We start from the raw sequence: 16,616 nt of genomic DNA on the forward strand, positions 1-16,616 counted from the left end.
CAAAACAAACAAAAAAAACCCACAGTCCAAACAGACAATACAAATGGGTTCTGTTGCACGAACAAAGCGCATATAATATATATCTTCCTAAACATGGCCACCAAAAGGTGATCAGCAATCAGCTGTCTTTGGGGAGCTGATCTTACAGGGATATTTAATATAATGATTTCTGAGGTCTGTTGACCAGTCAGAGTTTGACAACCTAAATTAAATCTTAATGTCTCAATCGACCGTGTATACAGCAGTCCCTGATACCTGACCGCAACTACTTTTGTCTTCTACACGCACAAGTAGTCAGATAAAGGCAAAAATGAGGAGATGCTGTAATAGGATAACAGCATGTTTCATGCATGGTGGGAGGATGATGGATATCCATGTAGCTTTCTGATGTTATCTAGCTATGCTGTCTTCATGCTAGCCACCTATCCTCTGTTGACCGCAATACACTATACAAGACAAGACATTTACAGAAACACTGGGTCTGATCTTGCCCCCATGGAAGTCTAGAGCAAAACTGCCATTGACTTCCACACAGGAGGATCAAGCCTGCTGTGTTCTTCCGAGGTAAAATGTACTATGTACACGTATGTATTATGTGTCTGAACACAATGAAGAGTCCCATATGTCCATGGAGCTGATTCTGATCTCACCCAATGCTTTACATCAGTAGATCTATTTAAGTCAGCAGAGTAACACCAACACAGTATTGGTGTGAGATCAGAATCAGGCCGCATCCTTCAATTTTCTTTTTTGCTGGGGGTGGGGATGGGGGAAGAAGTGGGAGAGGGAGAAACTCCATCTTAAACCAAAATAAGCCACTGCTGAAATAAAGTGTCACATTACTAATCACGGGGACTGCTATGATAATGAAAACAAACTCCTTTGCAACATTTGGGATTTCACAGATACCACACAAATACTGCAAAAATCACTCTGAACATTCCCTTTACAACTGCTAGAAATATAGCTGGAGAATGAGGAAACTTCACTCCCCAACCAGACCCTCCCCTCAGCCCACAGAAACACAATATTGTAGGCCATACTATTTTTTATTTATACCGAAACAGGGCAAACCTGGAAGGGAATCAAGTCCTGTTTTTACATTACTTGTTTTAATAACTATATTCTAATTACATCCTCAGCTCACAAAGACAAACAGAGTTATACATTAATTGAGACTTCCATTTAAAAATTATCAACATATTATTTAATATAAAAAAAGTCATTAAGTTTTTCATAAATATAAAGGGAAGGGTAAACCCCTTTAAAATCCCTCCTGGTCCAGAGGAAAAATCCTCTCACCTGTAAAGGGTTAAGAAGCTAAAGGTAACCTCGCTGGCACCTGACCAAAATGACCAATGAGGAGACAAGATACTTTCAAAAGCTGGGAGGAGGGAGAAAAACAAAGGGTCTGTGTCTGTCTGTGTGATGCTTTTGCCGGGGACAGAACAGGAATGGAGTCTTAGAATTTAGTAAGTAATCTAGCTAGGTATGTGTTAGATTATGATTTCTTTAAATGGCTGAGAAAATAGCTGTGCTGAATAGAATGAATATTCCTGTCTGTGTGTCTTTTTTGTAACTTAAGGTTTTGCCTAGAGGGATTCTCTATGTTTTGAATCTAATTACCCTGTAAGGTATTCACCATCCTGATTTTAAAGAGGTGATTCTTTTCTTTTTACTTCTATTAAAAGTCTTCTTGTAAGAAAACTGAATGCTTTTTCATTGTTCTAAGATCCAAGGGTTTGGGTCTGTGGTCACCTATGCAAATTGGTGAGGATTTTTAACAAACCTTCCCCAGGAAGTGGGGTACAAGGGTTGGGAGGATTTTGGGGGGAAAGACGGGTCCAAACTCCGTTTTTTCAGGAACCCAGATAAAGTTTGGTGGTGGCAGTAGAAATCCAAGGGCAAAGAGTAAAATAATTTGTGCCTTGGGGAAGTTTTAACCTAAGCTGGTAAAAGTATGCTTAGGAGGTTTTCATGCAGGTCCCCACATCTGTACCCTAGAGTTCAGAGCGGGGAAGGAACCTTGACAAAGTTAAAGTTGCAACAGACGATGTACCATTAAATACATCCATTAAAAAAAAAAGCCCATCTAGTAAAACCTTGACATCACAACTGAGGTTACAGAAGGGCTGGTTTCAGAAGCAACTGCTGAATTGCACATATGCATAAACACAGGAAAAAAATCTCTGGCTAGTTCATTGACATGACTCTGCACCTGCAATAAGCACTCCAAACAGTGCTGAAGCCTAAATGGCCCAGATGAGACGCTCTTCACATGGCCTTCTCTCAGAACCGTCCGTACGAACGTTCATGCCATCCTCTGATTCATACAGTTGAGCGCAACCCATGAAATGACAGCTACTTTAACAAAGGCAGGGGCTTTACATGGGTGTCCTGTATTGCATCTGGTGCAATGCCTCCCAAGAGATGCAGCACAGAAGGCAAAGGCCAGGGGGCAAAGCTGGCCTGTGGTTTAAATTAGAGGCTGCTTTACAGCAACCTCCCCAGGGCTGCCTGCAGGCTGCCCGGACTCCCCGTGGAGCTCCTTGCTATGGACACAGCCCCCTGACATGCTCCCACTTCCAGCATGCCCCCGAGGCCTGGGCCTGTGGAAGGGACTAGCACAGGGGCAATGAAATCAGGTCTATGTTGCCAGGAGAATTCTGCCCCAGCCGCTGCAGCTCCTGTGTGGCTCCTACATGCCAGCGAGGCCAGAACCAGCCCCTTACGGTATGTCTGTACTATACACTAAGCCCAAGCTCTGACTCAGCTTGAGCCCAAGACCCACTTCCATCCACAGACGGATCAGTTTGACTCGGGTCAGCCAGCACTCATGCCCCAGGTCCTAGGATGGGGGTGGGTCAGAGCCAGAACCTGCCATTTTGCAATATGGACTCAGTTCAAGCCGCACGCTCAAGTCAGAAGGTCAGCATAGTGCAGTATGGACATGTGAGCACAGCTGTGAGACCTGGGTTCAGCAACTGTCAACACAGGATTGTAACGCAGCGTGGACGCTCGAGTGCGGGCTGGGAAACACCGAGTCTGCAAGCCCAGATCCCACAGACCTGGGCTTACAATGCAGGGTAGACATATCCTTAATGTTTACTAATAACTTATTAACACCTTACATACTTCATCATCAGGTAATATGACTTTGAAAGAAAACTAAGTGCTCTATTTAACATCAGGCATCAAAGAAAAACAACAACATTCAAGTTGCAACCCAATGTTCTTGTTTGAAAGGAAAATAGTTTAAAGTAGGTCACGGAGAGTAGCCCAATGTCATTCTCAAAGTGTGATGACTAACAGAATGCAGGAGCACAGAGGATTTATAAAGCAGTAATTCCAAAACCAATGGAAACTGCATTTCTTAAAAATATGGTATAAATTATATTTCTACTCCCCCTTTCCCCGAGTTGCAGTACAGAACTTAAATTTCTAGCAGATCAGTGGGTGGAAGATCAAAGAATGTTTTTCAGAATTTGTTTTCTACCCACGTGGAGGTGGGAGTAATATGTCAGAAGGACCAAAATGTATGTGTGACATTGTATTAGAGATTTCCCAACTCAGAAGGATCCAAGGCTTCTGATTTTAAAAGGACAGCCATTGCTGAATAGTACTGTATGGGTTTTCTGAGCTGACAATCTGGACAATTTAGAGGGCTAGATGGAAAGCTCAGAATTTACATGTTCATCTTCTAGAACTGCTAAACATTTCAGTTAACAAGTCAGACTGTAATGGACAGCTTTTATTATTTAGCAGGATGAAGAAACTGATTGTTCCCACCTGGAATTGTCCATTTTTAAAATAATCCATCCACAGACAATACATTAATGAGACTTTGCATTCTTGGATGAAAACGAAACCCCAATCACTCAGAAACCGGTACTAAACTACACAGTTGCTTCTGCTAACACTGGAGACTCTGAGCTGACTCTCCCTCATTCCCTGCCCCGTAGAGGTCCACACACAGATTCAAGCCCCGTTGTGCTAGCTGCTCTATAAACGTGTAGGGAGAGAGAGAGAGTTTCTTCCCCAAAGAGTTTACAGCGCAAATAGCTAAAGAGCAAAAGCAGCACGAGAGGTGAAGGTCACTCAATACATCAGCGGCACAATCAGGAACACAACCCATGTCTTCCAACTGCCAGCCCAATGCTCTGTTCACTGGGCAATCCCTGAAGCATATAAGACGAGAATATGTATTTCTCAACAACTATTAAAGGTTTTGTCTCTTGAGCTGTTGGTCACTGTTCAAAAAGCTTTATCTTCCTCTATTCAGAGGCACAAAGCTGGTGTACAGAATTAGACTTTGGCTGCTAGCTTGTGTTGATTTCCAGACAAAACACTAGGGCTTATCTGCCTTTAGAGAAGAATACAGATATTAGATTTTTCTGCTTACGTGGTTTGACTCAAAATCCTGGAATCTGGAAATAAAGTATGGTAGGAACTTTTCATCATCTACCAATCATCTACCTTAACACCACCACAACACTTATCATGCTAATACACCTCTGAGGGACAGATTCTGATGCCCCTGTCAAGGTTCCTCCCCCACTCTGAACTCTAGGGTACAGATGTGGGGACCTGCATGAAAACCTCCTAAGCTTACTTTTACCAGCTTAGGTTAAAACTTCCCCAAGGTACAAATTAATTTTATCCTTTGCCCTTGGAATATCCACTGCCACCACCAAACTCTAACTGGGTTTACTGGGAAACGTAGTTTGGACACGTCTTTCCCCCCAAAATCCTCCCAAACCTTGCACCCCACTTCCTGGGAAAGGTTTGGTAAAAATCCTCACCAATTTGCATAGGTGACCACAGACCCAAACCCTGGGATCTGAGAACAATGAAAAAGCATTCAGTTTTCTTACAAGAAGACTTTTAATAGAAATAGAAGTAAATAGAAGTAAAGGAATCACCTCTGTAAAATCAGGATGGTAGATACCTTACAGGGTAATTAGATTCAAAACATAGAGAATCCCTCTAGGCAAAAACTTAAGTTACAAAAAAGACACACAGATAGGAATAGTCGTTCTATTCAGCACAGTTCTTTTCTCAGCCATTTAAAGAAATCATAATCTAACACATACCTAGCTAGATTACTTACTAAAAGTTCTAAGACTCCATTCCTGGTCTATCCCTGGCAAAAGCAGCATACCGACAGACACAGACCCTTTGTTTTTCTCCCTCCTCCCAGCTTTTGAAAGTATCTTGTCTCCTCATTGGTCATTTTGGCCAGGTGCCAGCGAGGTTACCTTTAGCTTCTTAACCCTTTACAGGTGAGAGGATTTTTCCCCTAGCCAGGAAGGATTTTAAAGGGGTTTACCCTTCCCTTTATATTTATGACAGCCCCGTCTCACATTTGTATTCCAATAAGGCTATTCATAGAATAAGGCACTATTCAATGTAAGGGTATCAGAATCTCACTGATTAGAGAAGCTAATTAGCAATACATGCTAATTGTAACAACTATCTGCAACATATTATAGTTCACAGTTCTGCATGATAAACAAACAAGTTTGCTTTAACTGGCTAAGGTACCTAACAAGTTATAATCCACAACACTCAAAACCACTAACTACGGGAAAGAAAGATTAATCCCACAGGAGCACTGACAGCAAACAGTGGACAGAATTAAGGTGGTGTGGGTGTGACCTTGGCGACTGGGGTTGAGCAGTGTTAATTTGTTAGGAGAATGGGCAGTACATGTCTGTGTAGGATGATGTGTGCATGTAAGCAGATGGTTTTACTCTGCATTTTCTGGGCTTTGTGTTTTTCAGGTTGGCATTATTACCTCTTAGCAACCTGAATGGTTTTTGGACAACTGTTTTTTCATATTTAAATGTATTACAATGGGCTACAGAAAACAACCTGTAAATGTTGTCCCTTCTGGGGTAAAAACTAAACAGACTGCAAATGCCTTCCTTTTCTTTTTTTTTTTTTTGGGTGGGGGGTGCTGTTTTGAGTTGTTTTGGTGAAATGTTCTCTAAATTCTTGATCCATACTGAATAGAAATCTATATTTTTTTGCTGTCTATACTTTTTGCTGTCCTCATTTGCGATACTAAACCAATAAAAGCACTGTAGGAATTAATGCCGTCAACCAGTGGTCCTCAGCCTTTCCCTGCTGACACTTCCTTGAGGACTTCCTTCTCATCTAGCTGTGAAGTAGCTGGCCTCCCCTTTCCATTTTGCAGCAGCAGTGGGTTACGACCCCTTAGTGCAGAACCCATGCTGTACACAAATGAAAGGGCGTGCAGAGGATACAAAGGAAAGCAATTCATGCGCACACAGCACCGATCAGTATGATTTCCTCTGGGTAAATAAGAGAGGAACAATTAAGCTACTTTAAACTCGCCCCTTTTCTCCATTAGACATCTGAAATGACTGGACTGGAACAAACAGGATGCCAGGAATCCTTTTCTAATCAAGTGTTTGCTTTGGAGGGTCTAAGGGGAAAAAAACCCATGCTAGACAGAAAGGCAAGAGAGAAACAAACAAAACCTTAATTAAGTGCAAGAAACTGATAGCAAAATGAGACACACACTGCCTCGCAGCTTCCATAGGAAATTGTGCAGCCCAGGAATCAGATCAAGTATTCATATGATTTCAGAAACTAAGGGCCAGATTTTCCAGAGCTCAGCACCTAGTAGCTCCCACTTAAAAATGTGGTCACTTCATTTAGGTGCCTCTCTGGCAGATGAGCTGGTACTCAAAATGGCTTTGAAAAATCGGACCTTAAATGTCCAAGTCTTCAAGCTGGATTTGAATCCTACCCCCATCAGACATTTCCTGACAAGAGTTATAACCAGCTAGTCTGTATTATCGTACACTGTACTCCTGTCTCTTCTCCCTTTGGTACAGTTACCCTACTGTACAGCTCTCTAACCTCCCGTCAGCTCTGTAAATAGCAAACACCTTCCATCAACTCAGCAAGCATGTAGCAATTACAGAACCGGCCCATTTCCATTTCATGTGTTATGGGGAAATGGGGCAGCCACAGCCAGCCTGCTGGGGACCAGCCAGCTTCAGGACTCACATGAGACAGACAGTTGTACCTATGGAATAAAACCTTGTCTCATTCCAGCTTCCTCCACCATCAACCCAAGGGGGTAACTCATAACAAACGATCTTGGTTCTCTAGGGACATGATACCAATAACTCTGAGTCCAAAGAAAACCAAGTATTGCCTTGGGCCCTATAGGCAGGGATCACCTTGGCTCAGAGCTCAATAACAAACACAGTGTTCTTCCATTTATTGCAAATCTGCCGCTGGTCCCCAGTTGTAAATTTATGTAGCTGTGTGAGTCCAGATTTGCTTTAGGAGTGAGCAACACAACTACATAAGGCTATATAGATACAGGCATCACACACATTTCATATTCCTTGCAGGGTTTTATTAGACTTCCAAGGATCAAGGAATTTTTACTAGAAAAATGTACTATTTCAATGGGTTGAAAGTGAAACACTACCATGAAGTCAGGGTCAACTTGCCTGACCCCAGGCTGATATGACGCAAAATCCCTAGTGTGGCTGGCATATGTAAGATCAGAATCAAAGGGTGGGATTTTTAAAAAAGCTTCAGTGCCTTTGAAACATTTCACCCAAAAATCTAACTCGGCCTGGATTTAACGGGCCTGATTCTCCCTCTCTTACACCAGTTAACACCATGGATGTCAATGAAGTTCTTCCTCATTTACACCTGTGCAAGGGAGGGGAGAATCACAGCCTGGGGGCCTGATTCTCATTTATCCCAAGACCCTTTACACCAGTGTGACGACATGGAGAGGCCTCTGAGTGTAGTAACAACTGGCACCCACTTCGAGGCCTCTGCACTGCCAGAGCACCATAAAGGGGCCTTAGTGTAAACAAGGCTCAGGTCCAATATCTCCATTTATACTGTACATCAGTAACTGATGGCAGCTGCATGGGATGTGTGACAGACAGTTTTACTGCAGCTAGGGTGGAATGAAAAGCAAGCCAAACATCTCTCCCTGCCTGGTAAAGTACTGATTGGATAAATACTGCAATCAGATCTCAGGGAAACCAAGCTTTTAATCTCAGTTACTTGTGCTTCTTTGCCTCTATGGTTTTCAACTTTAAAAAAAAAAAAATAACCTCAGTGTTGATGGGGGGGTGGGGTTGGGGAGAAATGGATCACAGACTGAGATATCAGAGTAAAGCTCTATTTAGTGTTAATGAGCAGATCTGCAGGAACACACAAGGTGCTGAAGATCGCATCTGGATTTCTCATTTCAAATACCAGCAAGAATAAAATCTCAGCTCCTGAAGTGGTATCAAAGACTCTGCAGCTTAACTATAAAGCTCTGTGCTGTATAGCCAAGTGTCGGTATTGTACAAGAAACCTTAGTAAAACAGAGAGACCTCTCTTGGGGGAGAGGGGGAATTGGATCTCACATCAGAGATCTTCTGAAGCTGATAATAAAGAGAGTATTACCTAGCTCCCAGCAGTCTCACCATTCTGCTTCACAGGAAGCAGCAAGCTTGATGTCGGCAAACCAAAATTTTGCTATCTCAAAGCCATACAAAATAAACACACTGAGCCAGATTCTGCTCTCAGTGGCACTGAAGGTTAATTAGAGGCAAGAGTTAATTTTTACTTGATCTTTGGTTCTTTTAGATACCATGCAGGACAGTAGTATCTCTTAGCTAAATATGGCTCTTCCTTGCTATGGCAATTCAGACTCCACATGTGGAGTACGTCAGGGCCAGCTTCCTGGAGAATGAGCTACATGGTTCCTGAGGCTTTCAGTTATTTTCTTCTCCCTTAGAATCATAGAAGATTAGGGTTGGAAGAGACCTCAGGAGGTCATCTAGTCCAACCCCCGCTCAAAGCAGGACCAACACCAACTAAATCACAGCCAGGGCTTTGTCAACCTTAAAAATCTCTAAAGAAGGAGATTCCACCACCTCCCAAGGTAACCCATTCCAGTGTTTCACCACCCTCTTAGTGAAATAGTTTTTCCTAATATCCAACCTAGACCTCCCCCACTGCAACTTGAGACCATTGCTCCTTGTCCCGTCATCTGCCACCACTGAGAACAGCCCAGCTCCATCCTCTTTGGAACCCCCCTTCAGGTAGTTGAAGGCTGCTATCAAATCCCCCTTCACTCTTCCCTTCTGTAGTAAATAACCCCAGTTCCCTGAGCCTCTCCTCGTAAGTCATGTGCTGTAGCCCCCTGATCATTTCCATTGCCCTCCGCTGGATTCTCTCCAATTTGTCCACATCCCTTCTGTAGTGGGGGGACCAAAACTGGACACAATACTCCAGGTGTGGCCTCACCAGTGCCGAATGGAGGGAAATAATCACTCCCCGCAATCTGCTGGCAATGCTCCTACTAATACAGCCCAATATACCATTTGCCTTCTTGGCAACAAGGGCACACTGCTGACTCATATCCAGCTTCTCATCCACTGTAATCCCCAGGTCCTTTTCTGCAGAACTGCTGCTTAGCCACAAGCCTACCAAAAAAAAAAAAAAAAAAAATGAACTTTCCCTGCATCCACTAAACTTGGAAAATATACCTTTAAGCCCAGCCCCATGTAATGGCAAATGCCTAACTTGCCAGTGAGAGGAGAATGGAGAAAGAATTGTGACTCGCAGAGATGCAGTTCTCTCCCTGACCCCGGCTGTACTGATGAGAGGTGGGCGTCTGGTATTCTCAGACTTTTGTTCGCTGTTACATTTTCAGCTGTGACATCATGCCACCTGGTGGACTCTGCATAGATCTAACAGGAATTGCAAAGGCACGAGCAAGGATGCTAGAGAGGCACCATTTTTAGGGGTTCTGAGTCAGACACTGAATTTGCTTTCATTCACAGTGTTGCTAATGGAACAGTTAAATTAAAAGCATTTTGCTGAAGCACCTTGCTGAATAAAGGCCTATGCACCTGATTCGTATTGCTAAACATAAAGCCTGTATCAGCTGCAGACTGCCAGTAAGAGCTACTGAAAAACAAGGCTACTGCTTTTCAGTACATTCAGATTTACTAAGAAAAACGATGAGAAGCAAACCCTCGGTTGTGCCAGAGCACATCTCAGCAGAGTCAGGGGACAGGCAACAGCAGCTCTAAAAGCCACGTTTCTGCCTCTTCCCTCTCTGATCCTGGGGCCGGACGGGGGGTCAAATCAGCCTCCCACACAAATGAGAGTATCAGCTAGGAACCGGGACAAGGGCAGGGACTGATGGAGAGTACTGCATTTCTGCCATACCCTCTTTAGCCCCTGAAACAACCCCTCCAAGCGCCATCCCACTCCCTATGCTGGGATGGTCTGGGCTGGCACAGAGCCAGCTACCCCAGGTTTATAGCTACCCATTTAGGATAGCTTTACAGTCAGTGCTAAAGGTCCTTAATAGCATGGGCCAGGATAATGATCATCATTCTTCCAACAGCGGAAAAATAAACAGCAGGTGAGCCCAATGGAAATCTTCCTTTCGTACACTAAACGGGCTATTTAAAGACAGCACCGGAGATCTAGCTAGTCAGTAAGAGCCTTTGATTACTCTGCCAAGTAATCCCACTCCGCCTCTCCAAGGCAACAGCAGACAGGAGTTTACCTGGGAGCGTCCTCTCAGCGACACTTCGGTTATTAACCACCCAGGTGAAGATTTTTATTTTTTCCAAATAGGGGCTTAAATTTAGGAAGCAGAGCCCAGGAGGAGCCAAGAGCAACCGGAGAAACCACAAAAATGAAAAAACGACCCTGAACTATACACTGCGTCTGGCATTTCATTAGGGGCCCTATCCAAAGCCCACTGAAAACAATGGGAATCTTTCCACTGACTTCTATAGATTTTGGGTCAGGCGCCAGGTGCAACAATATTTCGTATTTTCCCATTAGTGAGCAATTCATGAACTCTAGTGTAAATTCTTGTCTCCCTTCCAACAGCCTGATGCTTCATGCCAACCCCCAGGCAAAGAAAGAAATATTTCCCGCTGTTAGTGCTACTAAAATGAGATGTGGCCAGCTCAGGCTCTCTGCAGTTATTCACATTTAAAGACTCTCAAAAATTATACAAACAAACCCTGAAGAAAAGCAGTACAATGCATTCTAATCTAAAATTATCTCTCCCATTTTGATGTGAAAACCACTATGAGCCTCTTCCCAAACTCTATATAAAACTTATATAATACACAATTCAGGGGTCCCTCTTAAATATGCAGTTGCAATAACTGGCTGGCTTTGTGCCTGCTCTTATCATTACAAAGCACTCGTAGATTGTGCCACACCTTTGTTTCCTTTTATTAAAAACTCTGGCCCCAAACCCGCAGAGACTAACGCATAGACTTACCTTTATGCACTGCAAGCATCTTCATTGGGACTACTAATTGACTTTGCAGGAGTGAAATTTTTTCTGTGCTTTGGGAGCAGAGAAAAACCCATTCACCATCGTGAATGACAAATAGGAATTCAATAAACTGCATGGTCTATTTTAACTGTGATTCAGGAATCAGTCAGTGAAGGCAAAACCAAATCTCTTACTTTAAAACCAGCTGTTAAATTCATCCCTTACCTTCAGCAGCCCCCTGGGGAAATCTTTGCCTTCATTCATCCCCTGAAGGTTGGCAATGAATTCTTGGCAGGTCATCTTTTTCCCAATGTTCTAGAAGTCACCAAAAGATACATTACAGAAACATACAATTAGATTGGTGCTGTTGTCCAACAACAGTTAGGCCTAAGAAAACCACATCTGGATGGACAGCATCTCCTTGCCCTAGTTTGAGCCCAAGGCAGGCCGTGCAGAGAAGCATTCCCAGAATTATACAGACATCAGTGCAAGCACGTCTGCATGACCCAGCTGGAAAACGCACAAGAAATGTGTGTTAATAACCCAGCCTCCCCGTTCAAACAATGGATGTTAAGTAGTACATAAACATCATAACGAGGGTGGAGGTGGTGGTGGTGTTTCCTAGCACTTGCACGGTGCTTTTCATCCACAGATCTCCAAGCATTATCAAAGGGTAGGGTTATATTCATTGAACTTTAAGGTCTGACTTCAGAGAAAGCTGGAGCCATGTTGCCAAAGCTGCTGTCCGGAAGCTGGGAAGAACTTCTTCCACCAGGCTAAGAAACCGAAACTAGAACTGGAAAATAAAGCTCTGAATTAAACCTGATATTTCTAACCCTAACTTTCGGTGACTCCCTGAGGTTGGGGCTGCACTGGCATTTCCAATCCAAAGGGCCTTTTTTGGTTTATAGTCTCACTTGCACTTGGGTGATCAGCAGCAGGGTCGGAGCACCCAGGTTAGCCTAGCCTGGCTGTGAACAGCCAGACTGCAAAGGCCCATGCAAGTCAGTGTCCTCACTGGTGCTGCGCTCCCCAGTGTGCGTCACTAGGACTTCTGGGGGGTATATCCCATGGTTCTTAGCACTGCAACAAGCTGAGCCACTTTATGATTCTTTCCCAGTGAACTATGGGAGAACTTGTCTGTCCATTCGGGCACGTGGGAAGACACTGAATCACTCACTACAAAGTAGACAGTTTACCACCCTGAGTTAAAGCAGCTCGAGACTATACCCCAGCTGGGTTGAAAGCACCACAAAACTCTGATGAGAGGGCTCCATGTGCGACAGGAGCTGCGTTAGGGAAACATGTGAGGAAGGGCCCGGGTTAACTCTGCTGTGCAGACAGACCTGACAGACCTGAGGAGCTCCATCTATTATATAAGTTATGGACTTTTAGGGCTACATTATCCCTTGTTCTTTGTGCCTGCTACTCCTCACCAGAGCACATGGGCAGGGAGAGGTGAGGTGCACGCTGAGCCAGGATTCCCCCCCACCACATCACCCAGCAATGCTGATCCAACAAGGAGATTTGATACTGTATAAGTCAGCTATAAATCACTACCCCCTTCTCACAGAGCAAAGGGATGACCAGGAAGGAACTGTGCCATCAGAGGGGTGTCTCTGACCTACACTGCCTCCTGGAGCAGTACAGCTTACACACTAGCCCCCAGCTGGCCCTAACTCCTGCTTTTATTAAGCTTCAAAAAACAGCTCTGAGAGGCTGAAGTTTTAATTTTAGATTTAGGCTTTTGCTGCTACAGTCAGACCCTAAAATTACAATTCATTTCCCCACTTGAAGTGGGTTGCTTCCCATATTAATAGGTTCCTTCTTCGATATTCTTTTCCAGCACATGGTAACTGAAGTGGGTTACTCCAGTACACGGAAAGAGGATGAACTGCAGCAAGACAAGGAGGAATAAAGAGGATTCATTAGATCCATTCACTGACTCCTTTAGTAGGCTTCATGGCATAGCAGAGTCATGCTAACAGGTTGGAGCATGATACTACAGATAGAAAACAGGCAGTTATGATATGTGCAGAAGAGGCTGCATTCAAAGTTATAAACACCTAACTTACCACCTAGAAGGAAAATGCAAAAGAATAAAAAGATTACAGGTGATCCAAGGAAGAAAAGGACAAGAGAAATACATGCAGGGTTCTGTTAGTTGTTATGGCGGCTGCTCCGCCTTCTTCACACTTAAGACAACATGGTAATAACCACCAGTCACAGAAATCTGCAGGTTTACATGGTCTTATGACAAACAGAATCAGCTTAGCCTCAGCAGCCGTGTAAAGGGATAGTCTCCAGCTAAACACCATGCTAAACAAAGGAGCAATCTGAGAGTGCACACTATGGGGCAGATTCCTGTATCTTTATCTTTACTCATGATGAGTGCTGCCTTATTCCTTGAGAGGTGCCATCAATTTCAGTGGGACTCCCAGAGGAGTAAGGTACTGTGCTCAACATGAGAGGGTAGCAGAATGTGGCTTGCTGGGAGTAGAGTTTGCTTGTAACTTCTTTTCCCTTATAAAACCTGGAGGCTGAGATCTGCAAAGCCACTTAGGGGCTTTGGACTCCCACTCCCCATTAAAACTAATGGGAAATGGATGTTGAAGTCCCTTGGACAGCTTTGAAAGTCTTAGCTGTAACTTTTATAAGTTCCTTGGAGTTGCTCTGAAGTTCTGTACAAGGGGCAACCTCCTTTCTTGTAAGAGCCACCCCCAAAGGTTCCCAAATGTGTGAAGGACAGCTTTGCCTTGCTTCAGTTAGAATACCCCCTCCCCATTAAGAACCCAGTTTGTGTCGATCCCTGGGGTGCTTTAAGGCAGGTCTCCATGCATCGTAAATACATTTTCTGAAATACAAATTAAACAGCCACATCAAACCAATTGAAGTTTGCATTCCTCCCACCCTACCCCCACATCTCAGCCTCTGATCACATAGCTCCCCTCCCCACCTCGGATGGCTGAGGTACAGTTTGTGTCCTTGCCTTAATTTTAACCTGTAGGGCAGAGAGCCCGTCTGCCATGGTCTGCTTGAGCAAGGATAACTCGGGCAAGTGCTGGTCCTTCTCCGCCACCTAGTGGCTATGAGTAGAATGGCACTGAATGAAAAGGGTCTAGAGATTGTGGTTCGATTCTCCCAGGCTCTTACACTGTGTCATTACACCTCCCTTGAACAAGTGCCTGTCAGAATTGTTCCTTCTGTGCACCAATGGGACACAAAAGACATACCCACAAGAGACAGGGAGGTTGCATGGTCACAAAGTGAAACAACCAAGCAGGGACTTAGGGAGGGAGTTTGTGCACCCATTTTAGCGATGTGGCTCCCCCTGGGAGCTACTCGCTCCCCTGAGGGCAGAATCCCTCCTTGCACTCCTTTGGGAGAGGGAGTTCTGCACTGCACCCAACATGGATCGATCTCTAGCAGGCATGGTAGAGTCCCGAATTGCGTCTTCAGTTAAAGCATGACTGTGTTACACCTTTTCTGGCTCTGTCCAACAAGAAGAAACTCCACTTCCCACTGGAAATCAGCATGGAATCCAGATTTCCACAAGAATCTCACTCTACCCTCTGTATTGCCAATACCATTATCTTGGAGAGTAAATTACTCTGGGCCTGATGCTGCAGTCATTCATGCAAGCAAAGCTCCTATTAGCTTCAGTGGGGTTTCATGACATGACATGACAGACTGCAAGGTCGAGCTATTGTTGGGTAGCATTTGCTTTTGTGGAAATGCATGTGTTTTCTGGAAACAGCGTATGCTGACTAGTTCTTATTCATGCAAGTCAGCTGGCTGACGCCAATATTCCTGAGGGTAAGTGCTATTCCGGGTCACTTAAGGGGTGCAGAATTAGACCCTAGAGGTGTAGTGGAGACCCCCCCAAAAATGTGCAGCAAAAGGTTAAAATTCAGAGCAGTCATATCTCACCATGAGCACATACAATGGGGTGCTTGGAGCACTGAAATACATGTTGTGGTCTCCTACTACACCAGTGCGCTGGACACACCCTTTGGCTTATTTGGTTCATGTGTGTTTTCACATTAGCTGTAGGGGATACCGAATGGACGTTAACTGTGGTCACTAGGCTTTCAGTTCGTAACTGGCTGCCCAAACATCCCCATTTCCTCCCAGGTTCTTTCGCCTCCTCCCCAGGACAGCAAAGCAGCAGGGAAAGTAGAAGCCAACAGACACTGCTGCTGCCAGGTCGGAACAGGCTGCTGTCCCCAGGAAGAGCAACACAGAGGAGGGATGGGCAATGGGCACAACCCTTCTGGAGGTCGGGGGGGCATGCAGGGAACCACACCCACTGTCACACCCCTTCTGGGGGTGCAGCTTTTCCCAACAGGATCTGCTGGCCAGTTGTCAGGTGACCGCCTTTGAGACACCCCATGGAGGAAGCAGTGTCTGTGCTCTGGGGAGCATAGGGACTCCAACTGTACCCAAGGACACAGGCGGCGAGGATGCCTATGCGCCTTGTGCTGCTAGCAGAGCGGCCAGTGGTCGTCCTGCTCCCGAAGGGGAGCACCATGCAAAACAAGGAGCGCTTGAGGGCTGATCTGTGACCAGCACCACTTCCTGAAAGCTCAACTTTGACAGGCGAGCTCTTCCTGAAAACAAGGGCATAGCATGTTCTTAGCATGTGCACTCACATGGCCATGTAGGTCAGTGTTCAGCAGCATCACTGCACAGGTGAGACAATGGACTCCATCTGGGAAAAGAAACAGAGCAAATATCACACACAGATAGTAGTGTGAAAACTTGGGACACACTTTTTTCGGGGTGGGGTGGGGTGGGAGTATAGTTACATATATAAGACAAAGCCCCTACTATCGGGAAGGTCCCGATAACATTGGGACGTCTGGTCACCCTACACATAAACACACACGACCCAGGACAATGTATTTAAGATCAGCTCAGGTTGCACTAGGACCTTGCTCCCCAATTGAGACTGCCTCTGCCTTTAAGGGGAATCTGCTCATCAGGTAACACACAGAAAAATGCAGGAAAATCAATCTAAAGTAATGTAACGGAAAAGTCAGTTCATCTCATACTTTCTTTCGTCTTTTATCACCTGACAAACCTGTCTTGCAGCATCAACTGATAAGATAACGTAGATTTGAAACCACACTCCCGGCTACTTTTGTTGGCATCAGTACGCCAAATGGAATCTGTTTTTTTTTTTTTTTGCTCGTTAGGGCCAAACCAGAAAGAACAAACTCCCTGTCTCCTTGCCTGGGACATCACTGACCTTCCAGCAAGGAGATGTTATAGCCTCTCTCAGTCGGTATGTCTGGTCTTC

General features: G+C 44.7%; 1 protein-coding gene across 1 annotated transcript in view; it reads right to left on the reverse strand.

Moving 5' to 3' along the window:
* PSD3 (pleckstrin and Sec7 domain containing 3) overlaps positions 1–16,616 on the reverse strand; it is a 105,785-nt gene that overhangs the window by 39,198 nt on the left and 49,971 nt on the right. The window contains exons 6-7 of the mRNA XM_077816530.1: positions 15,967–16,025; positions 11,540–11,629 (exon numbers count right to left, since the gene is read on the reverse strand). Of these exons, the coding sequence (XP_077672656.1) occupies positions 11,540–11,629; positions 15,967–16,025 (149 nt within the window). The remainder of the gene's footprint in view (positions 1–11,539; positions 11,630–15,966; positions 16,026–16,616) is intronic.

This window comes from Eretmochelys imbricata, chromosome 5, assembly GCF_965152235.1.
Source record: "Eretmochelys imbricata isolate rEreImb1 chromosome 5, rEreImb1.hap1, whole genome shotgun sequence".
Classification (NCBI taxonomy): Eukaryota; Metazoa; Chordata; order Testudines; family Cheloniidae; genus Eretmochelys; species Eretmochelys imbricata.